The sequence below is a fragment of the Pholis gunnellus genome (assembly GCF_910591455.1).
Source record: "Pholis gunnellus genome assembly, chromosome: 16".
NCBI lineage: Eukaryota > Metazoa > Chordata > Actinopteri > Perciformes > Pholidae > Pholis > Pholis gunnellus.
Window position 1 is genome coordinate 20,625,466 of NC_136543.1, and position 23,977 is coordinate 20,649,442.

Here is a 23,977-nt window from a genome sequence, read left to right on the forward strand (position 1 = left end):
TATTTATATTTGGACACCAAAGACAGCCTGTTTCAGACAAACCTATCTATCTGATTGCTGCTACTACTCACGTTTATTTGGAAAGGTTCCAGCAGCAGAGCGAATGTTTGATGCTGTTTTTATGGTAGCGATGGATCATGTGACCTGGCCATGCTTGATGTTTTGTTTATTCATTTGTTTGTTTTCTTTCGATCCTCAGCGCTGTGACTCACCAGACATTCATCGCACAATCTGACGTGCCTCATAATTGATATTTTACAACCCTGAGACCAATTTTATTTGACTCATTTCTCACAGTGTGACACACCATTAACCTGCCCGGATCCCTTCCACGGCACAGTGTGAAGGGCCATGAAGACTGAGAAAGGTGGACCGGTATAAATCAAACAAGTCTCACCTGCAAGAGGAGACGAGTCTCGCTGAAAGGGACATTTAAGGGACATTTAGGTGACATTTCGAGGTGAAGCAGAATACTAACGTGCTACTGGTCCTGGACGTCAGTATTTAATTCATTCTGGAGATAAAGAGAGGCCTTTAAGAAGCCTCCTCTACACAGTTATTATACATAATACTATTGCACAATATACACAATATTACTGGATGCCATCAAAGTAAATCAGAAACGCAGGTATAATGTTTTCAGACGAGAGTGAAGTTGCTGTAATATGAAGTAAAACAAATAAACAAACATTAGATTTGGTTTGCAGATACTTTATATTAAAAGATACATAAATGATTTACGATTAACGAGAGAGACAGTTACTGGCCATGACAATTGTTGATATAGGCTTCTGACAATGATACTCATTAAATATGTATAAAGAGAAAACCAAGCCAGGAAAAAGGTGAAGTTAATATAGAGGGATAAAATGTAACATATATAAAATATTATATATATATATATATATATATATATATATATATATATATATATATATATATGTGATAGAAAGGTGAACAATAATTGCAAAATGAATAAACTGTAATGTAAACAGAAATGTAAATTTACATAATGAGAAGTGGTGTATATATATGTAAATACATATATATATATATTTATTTACATATATACATATATGTAACATATATATATATATATATATGTAAATACATATATATCTATAGTGTATATATGTAAATATATATATATATGTATAGTGTATATATGTAAATATATATATATATATTTACGCAGTATAATATATACAGTATATATTTATGTATGCAACTTCTCATTATGCCCTTTTATTATACATCGGTTTAAATGATAGTTTATTAATTTTACAATTATTGTATATATATATATGTATATATATAGTAAAACTAAGTATTTTAGTATTTAGTAGTAAAGGCTTTATTTATGATGTATATATTTTTTGCCAGTGGATTTAACATGAAAGGTGTGACCGGAAGCACCACGTCTTATTCTGAAAAGCTTCCGCCGGAAATCAGTGTTTTTAATTCCGGCTTGATGCCGTTTAGTTCTTGTTCGGCTTTAGCTTGAACTTCATTTGCAGAAACTACTCCTGTCCGCCGGGTCTCAACGGATCATGAGACGAAGGAGAAGACATGTACATGAAAGTTAGTTCCAGAGAAACGGCCATTAAAAGTCGTCGCGAGCTCGAATCTAGCTAGAAAGTATTTCTAAGCTCGCGTGCCAGCCGTTTGTTGCTGGGAGCCGACGGTTGAGACGACGGCGGAGCTCTGCGCTCAAAGAAGCGTTCACAATAAACTGGTTTTAGTAGTACTTTATTTATTTCGCCATAATGATCAAGCTTTGCCTACAGAGAGTCCTCCGACCGGTTGGACAGAAGTTACCGTCTGGATTGAGGCAACCGCCACCATCAACGGTTGCGGTGATATTCCCGGGGCTGCCGGGAAATGGGCGACAGATGGGAACACACGGCGCGAGGAACGAGCCGAGAGAGCCGCTGAACTCTCCGATGAGAGCCAAAGACTTTATTTACCGCCTCCAGCCGACGGAGAGGACGTGTCTACTGCACGAGCTGCAGAGTTTCGAGTCCATAGCCATTGTTCAAGGTGAGAATTATTAAACAAGCTCCCGACATTTGAATGAGAAATCTCCAGGCGCGAGACATGCACCGATATTTTTCCCATATTGACCGATATTTATGTGCAAACTATGGCTATACATCTGTCACCGTAGCGGCGTGTGTTTTAACTGATGGGTCCTTTATCTCCACTTGAATGAGTGTGAGTCAATGGGTGGAGTCTTTGAATGAATGATCGTTGTCCGTCAAAGGCACGTGAGCCACACCTGTGACAAGTACAGGTGTAGTAATCTGTGAAACATGTGGCTCTTTGGTAACGATGGCAGCTGGAGAGACCGCAACAACACTGAAGAGGGTGCCGCCTTCTACAGCTAGAAAATTATTTTGGGATTTGACTCATAAACTCCTAAAACCAGCATTCTCTCTAGTGTCCATCAGGGGGTTACTGCAGTCTGATTGTATAGAAGTCTATGGGAAAATGACCACTTCTCTTGATTTATTACCTCAGTAAACATGAGTTTATGGTCTCAATCTCTAGTTTCAAGTCTTCTTCAATACAGCATGATGTTCATTTAGTACATAATGGTCCATTTAGAGTCAAATAGACCATAAAGCAGGGTATGCTTTAGGGCGGGGCTTACTGTGATTGACAGGTCGCTGCCAGATTGTATTTCGAGTGGTTTCACTTGGTTGGATCCAAATAAAAAGGTATTTTACCGCCTCCGGCAATAAGACTTTACCGTGTGTGTGTGTGTGTGTGTGTGTGTGTGTGTGTGTGTGTGTGTGTGTGTGTGTGTGTGTGTGTGTGTGTGTGTGTGTGTGTGTGTGTGTGTGTGTGTGTGTGTGTGTGTGTGTGTGTGTGTCAGTGTCATCAGAGGGTATTTTCTGTTTGGTTTTGGTTCATGTTGAAGCATTTGTTCCCCTTTTCAAGCAGAGTGACTCATCTTAGGACGAAAATAGTCAAATCAGCTGCTGAATCAGGAGTGCACATATATGAGTAGGGAGTAACGTCTCTTTGTCTTTAGTCTCATGGAGACAAAATATAGATTCAACTATGAAAGGTGCTCTCAGTAGAGTCCAGATCTCCACCAGGTGTGTCTCCAACATTATATTGTCCTTTGTACAAGACCTGTAAAGAACTAAGTTAAGTATTAAATGTATTGTAAAGAAACAAAGGCTGAACATCCTGTAAACTATTTGATTTGGCTGCAAAATATTTACTGAAATTTAGATTTTTACGACCTGTTTTTAAACCATTTAAAAGTGAATTGACCTCCTTTGTATGAGCCCCAGACATATAAATAGTGTTTTTATCACTAAATTACGTGGCAAGGAGGTTAACAAAACCACAAAAGTGCCTTGCCAAAGTGCCTCGTCTACCCATTTATAGAGAAGTTAGACACAATGTTGCAGTGGCGGCAGTGTACTCGGCAGTGGCGGCGGTGTACTCGGCAGTGTTTGTACTGCTAGTTCCGTCAGCTGTTAGCCAATCACACCATCCAAAACACTAAAAGTGAGTAAACTGATTTCCCCATAGACAGTCGTGTGTGTGTGTGTGTGTGTGAGTGGGGGGGGCGGGGGGGGGGTCTCAGAGCAGTGCCTGGGGTTCGGTGATGCACTCAGCTGTGTTATGACTTGCTATCAGCTGGTGGACCAGCAGGCAGTCAGTATAAAAGTATAAAAAAACGCGCAATAAAAGTTGACGGCAACCACAAGAGGTCCTTGAGCATGCAGCCGTAACTGGCCACTCGAAGTATTATGCGGTTAATGCGGTGTGGAGCGCATTTATGGCATATATTTGTGCAAAAGGCCTCCAAAATTCAGGAAAACCTTCATAATAGATTTATAGTTTTCTGTTCTTATTAGCACTCTGCACCCAAACTGCTGATTTTTTTTTTTTTTTTTTTTTTTTTTTTTTTTTTCTTTTTCTTTCTTTTCTGGCTGCTAATCTATCCGCCTACCATGCAACAGTATTTTTGTTCATCTTTCAATACACTAAAAGGAATTCTGAAATGTATTTACAGCATTGCATAACCTGTAGTTTCAAGCAAAATGAAGAAAGAGAGCCTGACACCCGGCTGTGGATCCACACCCAAACATTTCTTTAGAGCGACTTACTTGTGTAAGTAGGAATGTGGCTTCCTCAGGTTTCTGTACACGTATGGAAGATTTTGAAGAGTGAACATCTGTTATTCTTCTTAAAGGACAAGTATCCTCTCAAAACAGAAACATTCCCCAGTTCTAATGTGAGGATGAAAGGACGGAAGTGTGTCATGTTATGGCTCTGGGTTGTGAGGCTCAATGGTAAGCTGCTGTGGGTAATGATGATCCCAGTGAGTGTCCATTCTTTGAGCCCTATAAGTTGTATTGGTCACACGAATGTGTTGATGTTGTTTATATTTTTTCCCGTAGAAACAGTGCAGCAAAGAGCTTTGAGTTCCCCTCCAGACAGTTCGACCCAAACAACTAATTCCTCGTCTGTATTCCAGCGATGCGTCTCAGATTAATTTATTATGCTCATTATTTTTATCCTGGGATTGGAAGCTTTGACTCGGGGAGCAAAACATTTTCTTTTCTGTAAGAGTACTACTTTACTTTTTTAAAGTGAAAGAGGCAAACGTATTATTATATCATGGAGATTTAGGTTTTTTTTTGCTACTTTTACAGCCTGAAACTATTCTTAATGTGCAATTTCAACACTAAAAGTCTAATTTTGTTCCAAAAAAATATTGCTGAAATATCAATTAACACACATCATTTTTAAGACTTGGAATGAAATTTCATGACATTTGAGAAGTCGTTGGTTGTGGAAACTAGTTTGCACGATTTAGTGATTTAGTAACTACATATATTTGATTTGGTTCACACCAAACATTAATCGCGTTACTCGCGGCGGACCATTTGTGGTCATTTGCTTTAGACGTGACTGAGAGGGGGCGTGGCCTATCGCCCTATAAGCCGTTATGAACTTAAGCCATTTATTTCCGTCCATCAACCATGGAAGAAATAACCTATTTCTGCTTTGTACTTGTGGAAGTCCCAGATATCCCGGGAAACTAAACGCCTTCTTGTCTGGTTCATAACATCATCCGGAGGAGCTCCGTGGATTTCATCGAGCTGTAATCACCGTTTCTAGCAAGAGAGCTGTAGTTATAAAGCAGTTATAAACTAAGCTCCAGTCTCGATGTCGCGGGCTAAAGGAACCTTTGTAGTTGCTTGGAAAGTAGTCCCGACTTAAATTACTGTGAGCTTCTTGGTGCTAACTTCTTGCTCTGTTTCTTCTGTGTGAAAGTGAGTAAGTCCTGTTTATGCCTGAGCTCAGACTATTTGGTGTATTTTTAAGTGGGACAGTGCAGAGTCGGCCATATTAACTAGACGACCCAGTCAGTGCAGGAATGACGCTGAGTCTTCTCTAATAAGCTACTGTACCCCCCCCCCCCCCATCTTCACTTTTACCACTAATGAGCTAAAAGAACAATGAGAGCGTCTGAAGCGTTTCCAGTGAGTTTGTGTGACAGCGAGTCGAGCTGCAGGCTCATTAAAACACGACATCTCCATTTCAAACATTTAGAGACGCTCCTAAGAGGCTCCCAGTGAAGGTAAAAATAGAGAACATTACATGTAGCTGAGACTAAAGGCCTTTGTGCAGCAGATGTGGTTGACAGGTGTAACTTAACATAATGTGTTTCAGTCAGTGTTTCAATGGTTGATTTAATAAAACTGAGTTTCTCTGCAGAGAATCATGCGAAACAGCATAAAAAACACAACTCATCAACTAATAGAATTTTAGTTGACTAAAAGCAAAACAACGATTGGTGGACTAAGAGGAGCCTACTCACAAATATCTATGCTGGTGTCACCTCCAATAATCGGGTATTGATTTAGTTGTAATAAACATGTCCAGAGCTGATCCAAAGTATTTGTGTTGGAGCAGATTCCGGGGCATATTTTAAAGGATTGATATCGTTTTATTTTCTACCTCTGCCTACTAAGTGTATTTGTTGACCAAACTAACTGAATTTTAACACACAGATTTGACAAGACTTCATTTAAAACTGAATATAACTGAGAAGAGGCTGGTTTAACATTGAGTTTGTGTCATTAACTGTTAATGAACTCTTGTTTGTTTAGTAATTTGTGTGAAATGTTAATGCTAATACGTTGATCTCACTCACGGTGCTCCAGAGATCGGCTGGTGTTTCGTATGATTGAGTAGACGATCGATGCCGTGAAGAGAAGAGTAGACTCAGAGTTCATCCACACAAAGATGAGCCTGTTAAAACCCTACAACGTATTTTAGCCGATGTATAGCGATGTATCTTGATGTGACTTTAGGGTCGTACATGTTTTATTTTTACCGCCATAAACATTTGAGAACGAGAACATTTAGTCACTTTGTTTTCCCTCCGGTATCAGTGTAATCAGCTCAGAAGTGGCTTCTAAGAAGAGGAAACGCTGATGTTCAGTATTGAGGAACTTTTGGCTGGAACAACAGTTCTTTGAAGCTGTGATTTAAAGGAATTTATTTCTTTTTTTTATCGAGTTTCATGAGGCCAGTTGGCAACACAAACCTCTCCGTGCATAAAGAACCTGAATCAGTTGTTCTGTGCAACTAATTGCACCAACACCCCTCCCCCTATAAAGGGAATACATATAAATGTAAAAGTTTATATTCAGTATAAACTCCATATATACTTGTTTCTGTGATAGTCATCATCTGTAAGGCTGTCCTGAATACCTTTTTTGAGTCTGAATACTGAAGAATATTCAAACACAAGCTGTCAATCTTTCCTCAAACTTGTGGCCGTTATTTACTTCTATTGTAACTTTACTGTCTAACGAGAGATGAGGAGGATTTTCCTTTTTTATTGAAACAAAAACGACTATAAAATGTGCAACAATCAAATAAAATAAATTACAGCTCCGAGTGCTCCGATCAGGACTTTCAGGGCCGATTGTTGGAAGCGTGTGCATGTGCGTGCGTGTGTGTGTGTATTGCAACCAACTGAAACTTCTCCCGTGTAACAAGTATGTCGATGGCCGACGTGAAAACGTAAATGTCTGTTCTGGGCAACCGTAGAAACAAGGAGGGCGGCGCTGTACCTAGATTAAAAATGGCTCATTCTAAGGTAACGAAGAACCAACGACAAATTCCTATTTTCAGGTAATCGTACATTAAAGAAAACAAACTTAATATTCCATTTCTGCCAATAGATCCCCCTCTACACTGTTGCACACAGTCTCTGCAAAGCAAAGCATGCTGGGTGAAAATGATGCCTCGCTCTTGTAGATCAATGATTTAAATCAGTTTGTCATGATTAGTGTCATCACCAGACTGAAACGTCAGCGTTGGCTTCTGAAATTGAAGACATATATTTATTTAACTCAAATAGCGCTTCCCCACATCAGCAGACGTTTCTGCAGCAGCTGAACAGGCTCTGTGACTCTAAATATCGATTTTTAGCCAAAGTTTAGTGGGTATATAGATATTGTATTGAGTCTGGGATTTATAGTGTTTCATCGAATCCAGAAGGGTTTGCTTTTAACAGCGAACCATAAAGTCAAAGATTACCACTTATTGGCTGAGAAGGTTTTTGAGTTGCAGCCGAATAAAATGTTGATGACCAAAAGTGAGCCGAGCAGCAGAAGATGGAACATGTTGGTTTACATACTCTCTTCTGATTCAGCATTATCTAGTTGAGCTAAAAACATATTTAATATGCATGAAACCTGCTCCTTGCTCCTTGCAGATCAAATCTTTCAGTTACAGCTGAAATGAGCTGCTGCAGGAAATGTTTGCAATATTTCTATTGACAAAAACGAGAGTCAATGCCGACTGGAAATGAGATTTCTGCATCCCTAAATGATTTCTAAATTGCTCTTTGCTAATAACAAAGAAAGGACATTGAAACCCAGCTCTGCTAGATTTGTTTTTTTAAATATAATGAATGAATGACCCGGAAGTTTAAAGGACCAGTTGCTCATTAAAGGTTCAGTGTGACTAAACATTGGGAAGACTCTTACAAACTAAGGAAACTCATCCAAATTAAAAGGATCTTATTTCAATTGAAGATGCTGTGGCTCAACATTTAATTAAACAAGGACGGGACGTTGTGAGGTGACATTCTTTATTGCTGCTGTTTGTAATGGTGCGGATCACCGTCCACCTGAGGGATAGAACTCACCTGTACACTTCACTACAGCTCACAATGAACCACCTGAGACACACCCAGTGAAGCCGCATGCAGTCCACACTGCAGGTTAAACGTTAGCTCTCAGACCGTGTGCACTTCAACCTTTTTATCTGTGAGACAAAGTGTTTTTTTGTCGGCAACGAAACTGTTACGTAAAGTACTTCTGGGTCCAGAATCTGCATACGTTTCTCTTATTTACTCGTCTTTCTCAGTGAGTCCTAAAACCAGGAAATGAGTCGGCAATTTTACACTTCCGGTTCCGTTTTGAGCGTTAGCTTCTTACATCTGCTGATTGTATTCACGCTTTAAAAAATCATAACGTGTAAGCATCATTCACAAGATTATTATCGGCAATAGTCTAATTTAAGAATCCCTTTGACGTTTTGTGCTTCCTGTTGTCCTACAGAAATACAGCATACCTTCTGCACTGTATTATAAATGTGCCTTTTGAATGTTAAAGATGTGCAGTGTGTTAATATAAGTGAATATAGTGCAGGGTATTCTCTACAACAGAAGGGTAATGGTTTACTCTCCCGTCACTAGTCCCAAACCCGTAAAGTGAGCGTGCAGTGCTGTAGTTGAGACCAAGACTAAACTGATGCGTGAGCTTTCATTACATATCACAACAAAACTAAATCACTGTTTAGCTGTTTCCCTCCTGGCTCCTGTGCAGGTAGAACAATCATTCTGAGGTGTTCTCTTTGCAGAGAACATTCTGCACCAGCGACACGAACAGACGCCCGAAATTAATTCAGATAAATAGAACAAATCTACGGGGGATTCGTTAGTGGGAATAGTTTGCTTCTAAATCAGTAGCGATAGAAGTTCAGAGCCGTATGAAGTAAACAGGGATCGACCTGCAGCTCAGTGTTATCAACAAAGAGCTGCAGGCGTCCGATGGATGAACACATGAGGCTAGAAAGAGAGAGAGACGAACCTGATGAAGGATGTTGATGAATTCAGATTCTTTGAAATGGAATCTGGAATCAAAATGTCAAACCCCGACGTATAGAGCCCTTCGCTACGTGTTCTCCATTTATACGACGTAGTAAATACTGCTGCCACACACAGAAACACGAGTGCTTTCAGTCATCACACATCAGGAACTCGTCCATCTCATCGAGTGGTTTCAATCTGTTGAAGAAGTGGTTTGAGGCGTTTGATTGACACATAAACGAGGCCTTCGCTTCAGAGCTCGAGCTGTTAAATCAGAGCTCGGCAGGTCGAACGGCGGCGCATCGTCGCTCTCATAAAAGTGCTGAGTCATGCATCTCAGAGCTGACCGTTCTATATATGAGCAGGTGAAGAGGGAGACGAGCACGATCGGTCTTTATAGGAACCACCGATCGACATATTGACAAAGCCTTGATGTCTGCAGAGATGTGCTGTCCTCTCACGTTAGCCTGTTAGCCTGTGAATCCTGAGGTTTCTGTCTTTGTGTTTGAAGCAAAGAACCCAAATCTGAATGTCTGTCACATTATAGTCACCAGCTGTTAAACTCCTGGCAGCGTCTCCTTCTGTTGACTCCTGCTGTCCTACAGCTGGGATGTCTTTTGTGCCGTTTCCTCCCCGAGTGGAGCCTCCAAAGGAATGGAAGTGTCAGCGTTCTGCACAGGTCTGAAGTAGAGTTTAAGGTCTTTACAATAAGAAAAGGGTCGACGTAGTAAAAAATAACCTGCAGAGGCACAAATGATGTGTTCTACTCGTTTGAGACAAACTGCAGTTTGCGTCAGCAGCTCTTCAAACGAGCTGTTAATCTTTTTACTGTCACATTTAGCAGTTTGAGTTCCTTCAGGAAGTACATGTGAGGGTCTGGAAAGGTCTTTAATGTAACACATGTTTCTCATTGATTTATGCTCTTCATAAATGTTTTAAATGGATCTGCAGAATGAGAGAAAAGAGAGCGAGAGAGAGGTTTAGTAATATGTGTTTGTAAAGTTAGGGATCTATGACCTCTCTGTAAAGTCCTCACAGTCACAAAGATCAGCCGGTTAACTGAAGAGATTTGTCATTAACGCTGCAGTATAACCTTAAAAGATGTCAATGAAGCGAAGGAGGAAGCGGCATTTTGTGGCACAGAGCTTTAGTAGCTTTAAACTGAGAGAGAGAGAGAGAGAGAGAGAGACTTGTATCTCTACTGGAGATATGATTAATAATTGATCATATTTGTTGTGTAATACATTGAAATATGAGCTAGAAGCTGTTCTGGCAGCAGGAATTCTAACCTACAGCAACTACAATACAAACAATATCATAATACTATGTAGTAATATATTCATAGTCATTGTCCTCATATTTTTGGCCGTATTATGTATTTTAATTTGTTTGCATGTGACAGTTTGTTGGAAATAATCCAACGTATGGACAGGATAGAGTTTGTTTCATGATGTCAAACTTCATATTCACAAATGCGTCATCCGTCACAATTCTACGTTGTTTTCAGAGCAGCGCTCTCATCACAGTGAGATTTAATCCAGTGTCAACATTCATCACTCTGAAGGACCGGAGGTCTGGAGGTCTGGAGGTCTGGAGTGTGAGGAACACTAATTAGGAGACAGTGACGGGTGTCGGTTTGGGTTCCACAGTTTTAAATATGAAGAAGGCGTGAAGCCAAAGGATTTACAGAGAAGCACCAGGACGGCTGAGAGGAGGTTCAGTGGATCTGTTCTTCATTTTCCATCATTTTAGAAGATTCAAGTGTATTTAAGGGTTCAGAGAACCTGCACTGAGCAGCTCAATCGAGCGCCGCCTCTTTAAAAAAAAAAGTTTGTTCCATTTCAACAAAAATGATTAAGAATCGTTTTTCATTATTCAGTCTGACATTTGTTGGTATTTCGTCGTTGGCCTGAAGCTAATCACTAGTGACTGATGCTGTTTGTGTCCACTCAGAAGTGGTTTTAAAGGAGCAGCTAACGACTGTAATGTGTCAGATTTCTGAGTTATTTCACCATATTTTTCTGGCTCTACCACAGAAACGTGTCGTCTACGTTCCTAAAGGAAGAGTCTGCTGATAATTCTATGTTCTTGTTGCATTCAGTCTTACTTTCCTTCACATATTTGTCTCCTGTCTTTAAATATTAACACCTTCAGTAGGAACCAATGGACTCCACCTACGGCCAACACAATGCAAGAACACAAAAGATGTTCAAAAAGTAAATGTCACGATTCCCACGTTTGAATGTATTTAGTGCTCAAATCCTTCAGTAATAAATCAGGACAGATGCTCACATAGTGTGATGGCTGAATGCAGACTGGTTTCACGGTGAGATATCCGCTTTAGTGCTGATTTATTTGGAATATTGTCTTTATAATCTCATGTAAAGCCTCTAACTCTGACGTGTTGTTGGCGTGCGTCCTCGGGTGTGTAGGTGTGTAGTTTAGTGTTGCAGGAAGCGGTTCCACAGCAGATGGCTCACACAGCATCTGCTGATGTCTAATTATATTTATACAAACACACACACACGTAGTGTTTAATCACACACTGACACACGAGCTGTGTTGGACTTGATGAGATATTCTCTGACTCATCTGCGTTTACTCATCTGACTCCAGATCTGCGTCCTCTGGCAGGTTGTGCTCTGATAGTCTGCGCGTCACTCAGGCGTATTCCTGGACACCTTTTCCCGGGAGTCTCAGTGTTCACGCTCACACTGCAGTCATCAGGAAGCCCAAATATCAGAGCGGGTGGAAATGGGTCACTCCCACCGCGTGTGCCCCGATTTATATATTCATATATTCTCAGCAGCGCATTCTGAAATGAATATTCTTCTTCCTACAAGAGGAGGAAGTCAACAGCCACTCTGAGGCTGTGACGCTTTCAAAATGTGACATTTCACAGGATTTCATTTGACTTCATTGAACTACGTTTACACCAAATATTTCTTATTTCTTATTGTGAAAAAGACACATGGCTAATATTCCTGTTGACATGCAGCGGTTCATATTCGTATTAACGTACGACACCATGACACCATTTTGCTTCTTTGTGTGAAAATATGTCTTGTTTTTTCACGTTTTCCGCTGGTGATGGTTTTGTTGGACCGAGTGAACTCAGCGTCCAGTTTCTCCTTCTGACCATGAATGTGGGCTTTTCTTTTGAGCATCTCTACTCCAGCTGTACAAACTATTGTCCAAAGCCCACTTTTTAACGGTCCAATCAAACGTGAAGGTTCTGATTTAAATCCCTCTCAAACGTTCAGTGTTCACTGAGGTGACTTTGCGTTTTCCACGTCCGTCCTGTGAAGAATTGCTCAGCGTTGATGCATGATTGTGCAGCATTTGTATCACTTAAAATAAATCTCCTCACAGCCGCCGGTGTCACTTCCTGGATGAATGGAACGTAATTTGTTGCCGGGTAACTTCAGTTCATGGAGCATTTTATCAGGAAATCGGTTCCTCGTCTGAATCTTAATATATGCGTGGGGTTTGGTGTTTTATTTCTACCTCTTAGGGTCAGAAACCTACTCGCACAAAGTCCATTATTACTCTATTCTATATGTATTTATTAGCAGGTATGAAATAACAAAGACCAACGTCTGAGTCGCTGTTTGGAGGATCTTCTACTTTATAAACATTATTTCTGTTACGTGAAGTAGTAAAAAGAGAACAGGTGCTCAGGGATCAATAAAAACAGGAGATATTCTCATCTTAGACTCCTGCATCCTGAAATAGAGCCTGACCTTTCAGACAACGACCATGTATGTTTTGAAAGATGACACACACACACACACACACACACACACACACACACACACACACACACACAGATGTTATTCCTGGGCTCTTGACATCTTTCTGTTGGCAGAGCAGTTGGTGAAACCTGCACAGACACACATGAAGGTCAGAGAGCGATGGACTCGACCTATTCCGGTAGTTGCTCTCTCTCCGTGTCCCACAATGCACTCTGCTCCAGTGACCCACTTCTCTTCAGGGTGCTCGACGCTCCTCCTCCTCCTCCTCTCGTACGGATTAAAGTCCCAGGATGTGAAATCACTGAATATCTTTAATGTAACGCAGACGCATGAATCTCCTCCCGTCCTTCATTTCACACAGATCAGCACTTTTTAATCCTTTCATCTTTCTTCTTAAACAGCGGCGACGCTGCTGCAGAGGCTCAGACTAAAGTCACAAGGTTGTCCTGTGAGTGTGTGTGTGTATATATATATATATATATATCTCTATCTATCTATCTATCTATCTATCTACCTACCTACCTACCTACCTACCTACCTACCTACCTACCTACCTACCTACCTCCCTCCCTCCCTCCCTCCCTCCCGAAGGCCGGTTATGAGTCGTGAAGTCCAGCCGTAGAAAGTCATTTTTAATAAATGTCTTCTTGTCTCATGTAACAAACTGAATCCTGTTTGTGCGACACATACGATGTCTTCAGTGGTGTAACTGTGATGAATTCTTCTCACATTTAAAAGCATGGATCGGCATAATGAGGACGCCATAATTAAAGGTCAGCACAGAAACAACACATCTGGTCTGATTTTGAGGAAAGTTTAAAAAGATGAAGGTGGTGGTTTGTTGAACATGAGTTCTCCTTTAGTCAACGCTCAGCCGTTAATGAGCAAACCTCTGATGTGTTTCTGATGTTTCTTCTTCTCCTCAGAGAGTCTGGAGCCGTCGCCGCTGACTTCAGACCAGATCCGATACGGTGAGAGATTAAATCTGACTCACAGACACAAACCTTTATATGTTATTACAGAGATTACAGCCGGAAACTCCTCCGTCAGCGGCAGTTCTGCTGCTGGTGTGTTTACTGACAACACTGAACTTAACTCGTTTATTTTCCAACAGTCTGAACATCAGACACGTTGGATAGTTTCTATGAAATATAGAAATTATACTATATACTGTATATTATACTATATGTTGTATTTAAAACAAGAGAGCCACAACTTTGTACAAACACTAGAAGAATACAAAGATAAGAACAGATAAAAGCTACTAAAGACTAACTTTTAGTGTTAAGATGGTGTGTGTGTGTGTGTGTGTGTGTGTGTGTGTGTGTGTGTGTGTGTGTGTGTGTGTGTGTGTGTGTGTGTGTGTGTGTGTGTGTGTGTGTGTGTGTGTGTGTGTGTGTGTGTGTGTGTGTGTGTGTGTTATAAAATGATCTATATTCTGTTCGCTCAGCTCTAGTTTTGATACTTTCACAGTATTTATGTGACAACAGGTTTATTTCCGTGCTGGGTTTATGAACCCGCTCGCTGCGGTTCGTAGACGTTAACGTGCAGGAATCGGATGTGAATCAGTGAGAGTGTGTTGATCCGTCCTCTGATGTTCTTTTTATCTCCCTGTTTGTCTTCAGTCTTGTTCCATAACGCCGTCCCCTTCGTCGGCTTCGGTTTCCTGGATAACGCCATCATGATCGCAGCAGTGAGTGACTTTAATCTCACGGAGACGAAGCTGCATTTTACTGCAATCAAAGATAAATCGCACACACTTCAGGAAGTTTCTCGTCTGTGTTCTCGTGATAATGTTCTCTCCTCGTTCTCTTCTGTTCTCCAGGGAACTCAGATTGAACTCTCTATCGGCGTCACTCTGGGGATCTCCACCATGGCCGGTAAGAACGTCCTCTGGTGGATTGAATATGAACATATGATAACATATGATCATATATGTACATATAATGTGTGTTAATGCCGATAACATATGATAATATATGATCATATATGTACATATAATGTGTGTTAATGCTAATAACATATGATAATATATGATCATATATGTACATATAATGTGTGTTAATGCCGTCCGACGTGTCCCAGGCTAGTGGATGTAACAGCTATTCGGTGGTTTCCACTTGAGTCCTCTGAGCAGCAGCGACATGCTAATCGTCTCACTTCACACACGCTTCCAGAGAGTTCTTTAATCGATGAGTTTATTTATCTACACAAAGAATCAAACAAAGCAGCATTTTATATCGTGTGTTTAGCAGAGATGTGCTCACAAGCTTCTAGTCGTTCGGCATGAAGAAAGTATAAAAACCGACTTATTGATTAGTCGACTAAGAACTTCTTTGGTCGAGGACCAGCTCTGCTTCATTTCCCAAAAATGTACAAGAATTGACTGAGTACTTAGTGAATGGTGTGTTTTTAGTCTGTGAATTTGGGACGGTAATCGTTTCTAAGAACATAACAGATTTCAGAAGATATAATTTAAAATACCTGCAGGTTTTAGTGAGCGACTAAAGAGGTTTTCACATAAAATGTCGGTTTTCAATCTCTCTCATGAATTCTGAAGCTCTTATGTGTCTTATGAAACAGGTCAGTGCTCTGAAGTAAAGGATCGTGAACGTTCGTTTGTCACAGAGCTCATCTTCTGCAATAATTCAAAATCCAATTAAAACATCTTAATAGCTTTTCGTTAAAGGAAACCAGTGCGACGCTAACTTCCTGGTTGGTCACCAAAAATACATCATTACCTCATCATTTGTTGTCACAAAGGTAAAAAACAAACATGATTTATTAAGATCAAATCTAAAAACATGGACAGAAATACACAATTCTCCTGAAAAAGAGTGACGTCTATACTTCCTTTATAAAAACATCTCGTCACCAGGCCGGTGTTTGTCTCGTAGAGCTGGATTATAAAGAACGTTCTTTGTGTTCTTGTAAACCAATGAATGACGCATCTTCCATCAGCCGTCGCCTGTAAGACGTGTTGTATTCCTCGCACATCTCCGGTGTTCCTGAATATCAGTCGGAGGTTCTTGCATCACGGCCTCGCCGTCACCGCTGCTGCTGCCGCCGGCGTCTCGGCTTCTTCACGTTGCTCCGCCGTGATAACCCGTGAAGGACCCGAAGAGTCTCCTTCTCCTTCTCCTCACCGCTAGATGATTCAGTTTCCATGGATACTTTGCTCCAGTTCTCCTCCGCTGTGACGTCGTCATCCGTCCAGTCTCTGCTTCCTGTTTTGCGTCGTCGTCGCCCAGCCTGCAGGGATGCTGAGCTCGCTCCTGATTTACTTCTGTTCCAGCGTGCTCCTGTTTGATGGCTGTCAGACACGATCAGAGTCGGAGGTGTCAGTTCGTGTTCTCACTCCATCGACGTGCAAAGAAAACTCCGATTTGAAGACGAGTTTTCGTTCCTCTGTGTACATTCGGCTTCAAGCGTGATTTGGTTTTAAACGCCTCCAGAGATCGCTGAAGATAAAACAAACACACTTTCAGCACCTTTTTACAGTTTTAATGGCCGTGAACAAAGTATTTCTCTTCAACACTTCCAGCGGGTTCCCCTCTGTGAACATCCAACGTTCATTAACTGGAGAAGTTCTGGAGCCGATTGTTGCTGACGGTGGAAACCGTGAAGGCAGAAGGAGAAAGAACTCTGAAGTGTCTTTGATCTGAGGATCCCTCACACCTTCTCTCTCCTGCCGACGCTCAGCGTGTTTCACTGCTTTGATCTATTGTTCAGACTCCTCTGCTTTTACAGAGCTGTATGTGGGACAGTTGGCACTGCAGAGTTTTATATATTCACTTGTTCCTCCGGTGTGTGGGTGAGTTTAAGTCTTCCTCAAAGGGGGGCGACTCAGGCTCTGGAGGTGGATTGGCAAACACTCATTTGTAGATCTGAACTGTTTGGGGACACTGATCTGGGGTCGAGATGCTTTTGCGTTTCCTGCAGCTCTTCCTGAGGCATGATGGGATGTGTAACACCGCCGGCCTCGGTGAAAAGCCTTTAAATAGAGGCTCGATTTGTTCAAACGGGGATAACGGTGCACACCGTCTTCTACTTACAACGTAGGAAAGGTGTTCTGTGAGATGAAGAAGAAGTCGACACTCGTAGAGGAAAATGAAACGGATTGAAAGACGATGGTCTGTCAGGGGTTCAGATTCAGGTGGATTACAGACACTTATTTATAGATTTTAACTTCAATCAGCCGTCTTATGACGACATCTCCTCAGCATCCTTTGGGATCCTGAGGCTCCTCGAGGCCTGATGGGGTTTCTGGTTCTACCTCGAGGTCTCCTCTCATGTGACGTTTCTCGTAAAACCCCTAAAGAGAGACGTCCTGATCAGATGTTTGATCCGCCTCTCCGATTTCTCCTTTATGTTCCAAACGTTAGCATTACATAACGCCTCATTTGCATATTGAAGCACATTTAACCAAACTTGTAACACAAAGGACTCGTCTTACTGTCAGTCGTGAACTGAAGAAGTTGCATGTTTGTCTATTAGTTAAATCCTTTCCCGGGTTCCCCTGAGGTTTCTCATCTAAAGACGTTAAAACCTTTAAACATTTCAAATGTAGTTCTGTCTGTTTCATCAAAGTCCTCTTTGTGTTTTGTAGCGGCGGCGTTTGGGAACCTGGTGTCAGACTTGGCCGGTCTCGGGTAAGAAGCTGATTTATTTTAAGTTCGATCTGTTGAAAATGGTTCCAGGTCCGGTCGCTGTTTAATGCATTTTTATATGACATGATTGTTGACGTCCGCTCAGATATAACTGCACACCTGTGTGTTTGTGTTTGTGTGTGTTTGTAGTCTTGCAGGTTATGTGGAGGCTCTGGCGTCTAAACTGGGGATGCAGGGTCCAGACCTGACGGCCAAACAGGCGGACATGTGGCAGACCAGAGTCAGCTCTCACATGGTGAGCTGTGGATTATCATTGTGTTCTTTTTTTGAGGCATTTCTGTGCGTTTATATTAAGTTTAGTTTAGTTTGTCATTAACAGCTCGTCCTCAACCGTGAAGCCAGACATGAAACTAGGACGTTAGCTAAAGTAAAGACCGGAAAGTCTGCAGCCGGTAGAGGAAACACGTCACCACAGAAGAGGGAAGAGAGTCAGCTGAGAGATTAGTTTAATTCTATGTATTGCGAGTAGGAGACCAGGTGAAGGCTTTTAACTCGTGACGATGACGATGCGTTTCTTCTTCTTCTCCTCCTGCAGGGCAAAGCCATCGGCGTCACCATCGGCTGCATTCTGGGGATGTTCCCGCTGTTTTTCCTGGACGACGAGAAGGAGAAGGAGAAGAAAGAGAAGAAGAAGAAGGAGAAAGAAGCACAACTCTGCAGCGACGCTCCGTCACAGTCTTCCTAACGAGCCGCACGAACACTGACGTCAACGTGAAGAAGTATTCCTGCGGTCTGATGCGTCTCAGGCAGCGTTCACGCGTCTTCAGCCTCCGAGTCCTCTGAAGCCGTTTGTTATAAACCGGTGATGTTCACGAGCTCCAGCTCTCTGGTTTCTCTCACACCGTCTGCTCCATCGAGAACGAGCCATCTGTTTGTTCAATATGTCCGTTTTAAAGGCGGCTCGTCTGAGGATCGTCCATTCCTTCATATTAATCCCGTTTCTCTCCCAGAAACCCGACGGTTCCGACGTTCACGCTGCGGTTCGGTCACCTTTTTCATTCTGTCTCTTTTCCTCCCGAGCAGCCGAGTGCGACACTAACAACGTCTTCCAGGAGAAACGTATTTATTTAATCTCCGTACCTTTAACTATAAATCTGTGTCTGTTTGTCCTTCACTCATCCCGTCTTCTTCACACTCGCCGGGTGTTTTTGCTCGGCTGCTTTGACGAATTTGGTGCAGTTTAGACACGAGGTATTCAATATGAATACACTTTGAATACATTAGCGAACAGTTCTCTGTGGTAACGTCACAACCAAACTCTTCTCCTCTTCCCTGCAGAACCCTGAACTCAGTAACGTGACCACATGTTTAGAACATGTTTAGAACATGTTTAGAACATGTCTTCATATTCCTCAAAGAGAACGAGACGCTTTCGTCTCTTCTGACGTAGAACAAATGTGCTTTTGTGAACGCTGCCTGAGAAGCTCAGGATGAGAAGAGCTCTCCTGTCTCATCACCGCCAGACGATTCATCACACACACACACACACACACACACACACACACACACACACACACACACACACACACACACACACACACACACACACACAGCACAAAGTATAAAACTAGCCGTCTCGTCCTGTAAGTTATTTAAATGACAGCACATGAAACACGTTTCTGTTTCTTCAGCAGACACTTTATACGTTTGAAGACTAAAAACACTATTTAGTTTCTCATAACTGGAGCTGAGCAGACGTTCCAGTCCTCGGTTAGTTTCTGTTAAACTTTAAACTGTCCACTGCTACCTCTGAGGGAACGTGATGCGGCGCTATAAGCAGACTTTTTGTTGTTTTTTTATAATATGCTGGAGAATGTTCTGTACGGGTCGATTCACTACGTTAACACTGAGTTTTATTTCTTCTCTGCGTCTGTCTTCACCATCTTGTTCTCGATCTCTCTCGATCTCTTGGGTCCAGCCGTCTGAGGAATTAGTCTTTTACGTTTTTTCTTCTTCACACTTGAAGCTCCAGATGTTTGGATTCTCGCTTCAGTGACTCGAGCTCCTTCTTCGTCTCTCACACTCCGACTTTCAGCTCGAATTCAAAGTGCTTTTTGTCATTTTGGTGGAACCAGTTGATCCTTTTCCTCCCGTTCGCTGTATACGAGTGTCCGAATTTAAACGCTGCAACAAACGATTATTTTTTATGATTAATGGATCAATCTAATATTCTTTAAGATGTCATAAATGTCAGCGAGCCCAGATGAGCTCTCACTACGTACTCGTTTCTTTTTTCACAAAGAGCCTCAAACACAAAGATCTTCACGTTTTAGAATCTGGATGTTTATTCAAACGTCTCAGCACCGAGTTCTTTATGTAACATTTAAAAATACCCACAATGCAACACACAAAGAAGTGTTTTGCTGCTAGCAAAGCACTGCGTCACGTTTGCTAGCTGCATAAATTAAAGCCGTAGCACACGTTTGATGTATTATTGGTTACTATGTGAGAACACGTTTCACGCGTCGCCTCTTTAACACAGAATGAGGGATTTTTATCTGCCGGTAATTAGCCCACAAATGTAAAGAACAAACTAAAGTTCAGGATCATTCAGAGTGCTGTGCTCTAAACTATCAAGTGTCTGTTATGAAGGAAGTAGTGGACGAGGGACTGAGGAAAGGACTTTCAGAAGCAGCCACTGGATCCACTCTCATTTCCTACAAACCTCCTAAAACGCACGGAAGGAAAACAGTTTTTTTTTTTTTCCTTGACAAGTTTAAAAATTGCCAAAACTTCAGAATATTGTAATAACGATTGTAATAATGACGTATCTGTTATTGAACAGATTGTGATGGTTGTTACGAGGACGTGAAGCGTTCGTCTCTAGAGGGACGAGAGTCGATCGGCTGAAACGTTTCATCAATATTTTAAGGTTTGGACTCGACTGCAGAAGATATTTAAGTTCAACCGTAAACTGGAAGTTTTGTCTCATTAGAAGATAAATGAATGATGTGCTAAATAAGAAGCAACTCATTAATAAGTAATAATAAATGATGTCGTTTAAGGATGCTGTTTTTGTAACATCATGTTTGTATTTCTGTTTTCAAGCATGTGATCAGATTTTATGTTTTTATTTGACCTCTTGATATTTTGCATAATTTCATTCTCTGAAGTAAAAATAGAAAAGAGTGTTTGAAGCCTCTGAACAATAATATATATATATATATCTAAAGGAATGCTGTGCTGCCATCCTGTGGACAGTCTGGAACACGACACACGTGTGTATGTGTGTGCACGTGGAAGGATTGATTATGTACGATGTAAACTAACGTAATAAATGTGGGAGTGTTTCCCTCCGGCTCTGCAGGTGAAGATGAAGCTCTTTGTGTCCTCTGAGGAGCTCTGCAGGTTGTTCTCAGCTGCTCTCAGGTCAGATCTTAAGTCACATTCGGTGCTAAATGCTTCTTCACGGCTCTTAGAAGAAGCTCTTAGAAGAATCTGGTGACGGTGTTGCTTTGTTTTTTTGGTTACTTATCAATCGTTTGACAGCTTCAACATGATTCTGCTCACTGAAGCTCAAACATCCGACTGAAGGACAAGATGAGACTTAAACTCTGACATTAAAGGCACATTAAGCATAAATATGTGTTTTAAAGGATTTTCTCCCGGGATGTTTTGAACATTGGGCAAAACAAAAACTATCCAAAATAAATGGTGCATGTTTTTCACAACCTCTAAATATTCAGAGTAATAAAATAGAGCACAACCAAAATAATCCTGAAAAAACTAAAATCGTCTACAAACGTTTAAGTTTCTTTCCCCAGTGAAACTCTATTTCTCACAGCTGGAGAACAATGGAGGAATCAGTAAGAAGACAAACAGGCGTCTTTGTTCAGATGCACATCGTCTGCTACGATTTTATTATTGAGCTCCAAACAGCTGCTATACATAGAAAACATGAGACGGTGTTCAGGACGTTTGACAGAAGGAACAAGAACAAAACAAACATGTTGCCTTTACTTCTAGTACCACAGAGCGATGCCTTCTGGGTAATGAAGTCTGTAAAGTATCCACCTGTTTGAATGTGTAGTAGAACCTGTGGGATGGATTCAGGGACACTTTCTATCTGGAAAAGTTTTTCAGCAAATTAGACGGAAACATTTCTGTAACTGTTACGATGCGTTCAAGGCCTGTGGGGAATTTCACTGAGTGGACGGTTATTTTACATTCATGTGCCGTTTTGATCGAATGAAGTAAAACAAAGGAAACTTTATTAGTGTATATAAGCTCAAAAACAAACACTCGATCACGTAAGACGTGTTTATCGTCAGTCGTTAATGTAGTTGTGATTATTACATATTTAAAATGTTTCCATCGGCCAAATTTTTACCAAAAAACAGGAATTATGCTCAGATTAACAGACTTTATTCATTATTTTCTTCCCCAGCAAAGAATATTTGACTATTTTTTTTTGACATAAGCAGCAACGTTTTATCTCAATTTCATTGATAAACGATTATATATTTTATATAATATCAAAATCAGGATGAGGGCAGGTCCTTCCAAAAGCAGGAAAAATATTTAAATAAAGGAAACGTGGATAGTTTCCTGTATTTTAATGTTCCAACATGTTTGGCCACACGCTTTAGAGGAAATAAATTAAAAAAGGGACTTTTTAGAAGAATTAACCAAACACTAAAGAGCATCGTGTGCACATATTTAAATGAGAACATGTTTGGTTCTTTGGAGCATTAATTCTGTATTTGCTGAGTAACTGAAATGTCCTATTTCCATTAAATGCCCTCCAGTATCATGTCATTGTAGGTAGTATGACTTCAGCTACCTCAGTGCAATCATAATTTAGATATTGCTCACTTTAAAAAGTGTCATTTTAGTACATTTTTTGGGGGATTTTTGTGGAGAGAAAGTAGCTGCATCAAAGGACAATCTCCCCCAGATTCAGCAGCTTCAGTGAGAATCAGATAAATCAATCCAGGGCGTCGTTTAGCACGTACTGAAGGAGATTTGGCAACTTGTCTTCAAAGTAAAGTCTAAATGTTAAAGGGCAGAAACACACTGACGGCTCAGAGACAAACGATAGATATCCTCCACACACACACACACACACACACACACTGAGGACCGGACCAGTGACTATTGCATGTATCTAACGTGTATATTTAATGTGATTCATTAATATTCACGTTTCTAATCCTCGGTGTGTGTGTGTTGGCGTCACACAGGCTCCAACATTCAGCTTCATGTGCTTGTTTTCGCATCAGCTGCACGATTGTACTCGGTAACCTGAAAATAAAACAATAAGATAAAATGAAGCAGACTTCAGTCATCATACAGGCTGTCAAACTGTGTCTCACAACATATGAAACATCGACGATCTCTGCAGGGAAAACACGTGAGATCATCTGAAATGCATTCTGGTCCTGTAGAAGCAGAAAACAAACCAGTAGAAAAAAAGCCGACTATTCAATCTTTAGTTCAACTGAAAATAAAAAAAGACAACATGCATATTAAATATATTTGTGAATGTGTTTTATATGCTCAACAGGACAGTTGGGAGTTTAGAAACGTGTAAAGCCACAAAATAAAATGGCTGAAAACATTTAAATGAATGAATAATTTGACTCGTGATGACACTCTATTAACAGTAGTTATTTAGTAGCAACAGGGAAGTTTCGTCTACTTCAGCTCGTTAACGCTAATTACCTGCAAACACCAGCTCATCGGGCTATTTGACATTTAGTAATTACAAGCTAGTACAGGCTTATATATGTTTGTCGCGGTTGAACATGAATATCAGTGCACGGCAGGTTAAGCTTGTGTTCCGTTGTGACCGTTGAGGCTAAAAGAGGATTTTCAGTCGGTTTCACACTAAATAGATCTGGAGCCATAATGGAGGTCTACGTAGTGATGCGTCTGTGGGAACGTCTGGTAGCATATCATCACGCTACAGTGCTAGCTTCTGCTTCTGCACACAGCTAGTGTCCAAAATAGATCATTTTAAACAAAATATATTTATGTTAAGCTACTAAATCAAACAATACGAAACAGAAAATAGTTAGTTCGACCACTGGCTACTAATGTGGCTTCTACTAAGAGCTGTACATTAGCTATTCTCCAAATCATTCATTTAATCTATCGGTATATATTTATATTTATATTTAGCTGATAATTAGGCAGCAAAGGAAAAATGTTAGCTGTTCTGGTACCACGTTTTCCTTTCCAAATACAGATTCCGATACTCTTTAATATTGATTTTATGTTGCCACAAAAACACTTCAAACTATTTAAGTTTCTCACCAGGAACTCTATTTTACAAGATAATATTTTAAAACATTTTTCCAATTTTTTCCTTATTTTACTGAATAGAGCTTGATGTAATGCAACCTCCGTACGTTAGCGGTTAGCTCTGTTATTTAGCCTAGCAGCACTGTGCTGCCCACCAGCTGCTA

At 40.9% G+C, this 23,977-nt stretch overlaps 1 protein-coding gene across 1 annotated transcript; it reads left to right on the top strand.

Annotated features, from left to right (window-relative positions):
* Positions 1 to 1,490: 1,490 nt before the first annotated feature.
* tmem65 (transmembrane protein 65) lies at positions 1,491 to 20,571 on the top strand. The gene is made up of 7 exons (XM_079175662.1): positions 1,491 to 2,040; positions 13,824 to 13,868; positions 14,523 to 14,590; positions 14,723 to 14,777; positions 17,507 to 17,549; positions 17,697 to 17,802; positions 18,103 to 20,571. The coding sequence occupies exons 1-7, from the start codon at positions 1,767 to 1,769 to the stop codon at positions 18,250 to 18,252; spliced, it is 741 nt and encodes a 246-aa protein (XP_079031788.1). The 5' UTR covers positions 1,491 to 1,766; the 3' UTR covers positions 18,253 to 20,571.
* Positions 20,572 to 23,977: the final 3,406 nt, after the last annotated feature.

Bases quoted from the DNA above. Each gene is read 5' to 3' on its own strand.
- tmem65 (XM_079175662.1), top strand. From the start codon at position 1,767: ATGATCAAGCTTTGCCTACAGAGAGTCCTCCGACCGGTTGGACAGAAG. The intron at 2,041-13,823 runs GTGAGAATTATT...TCTTCTCCTCAG, and splicing joins GTCCATAGCCATTGTTCAAG to AGAGTCTGGAGCCGTCGCCG. The intron at 14,778-17,506 runs GTAAGAACGTCC...TGTGTTTTGTAG, and splicing joins GGGGATCTCCACCATGGCCG to CGGCGGCGTTTGGGAACCTG.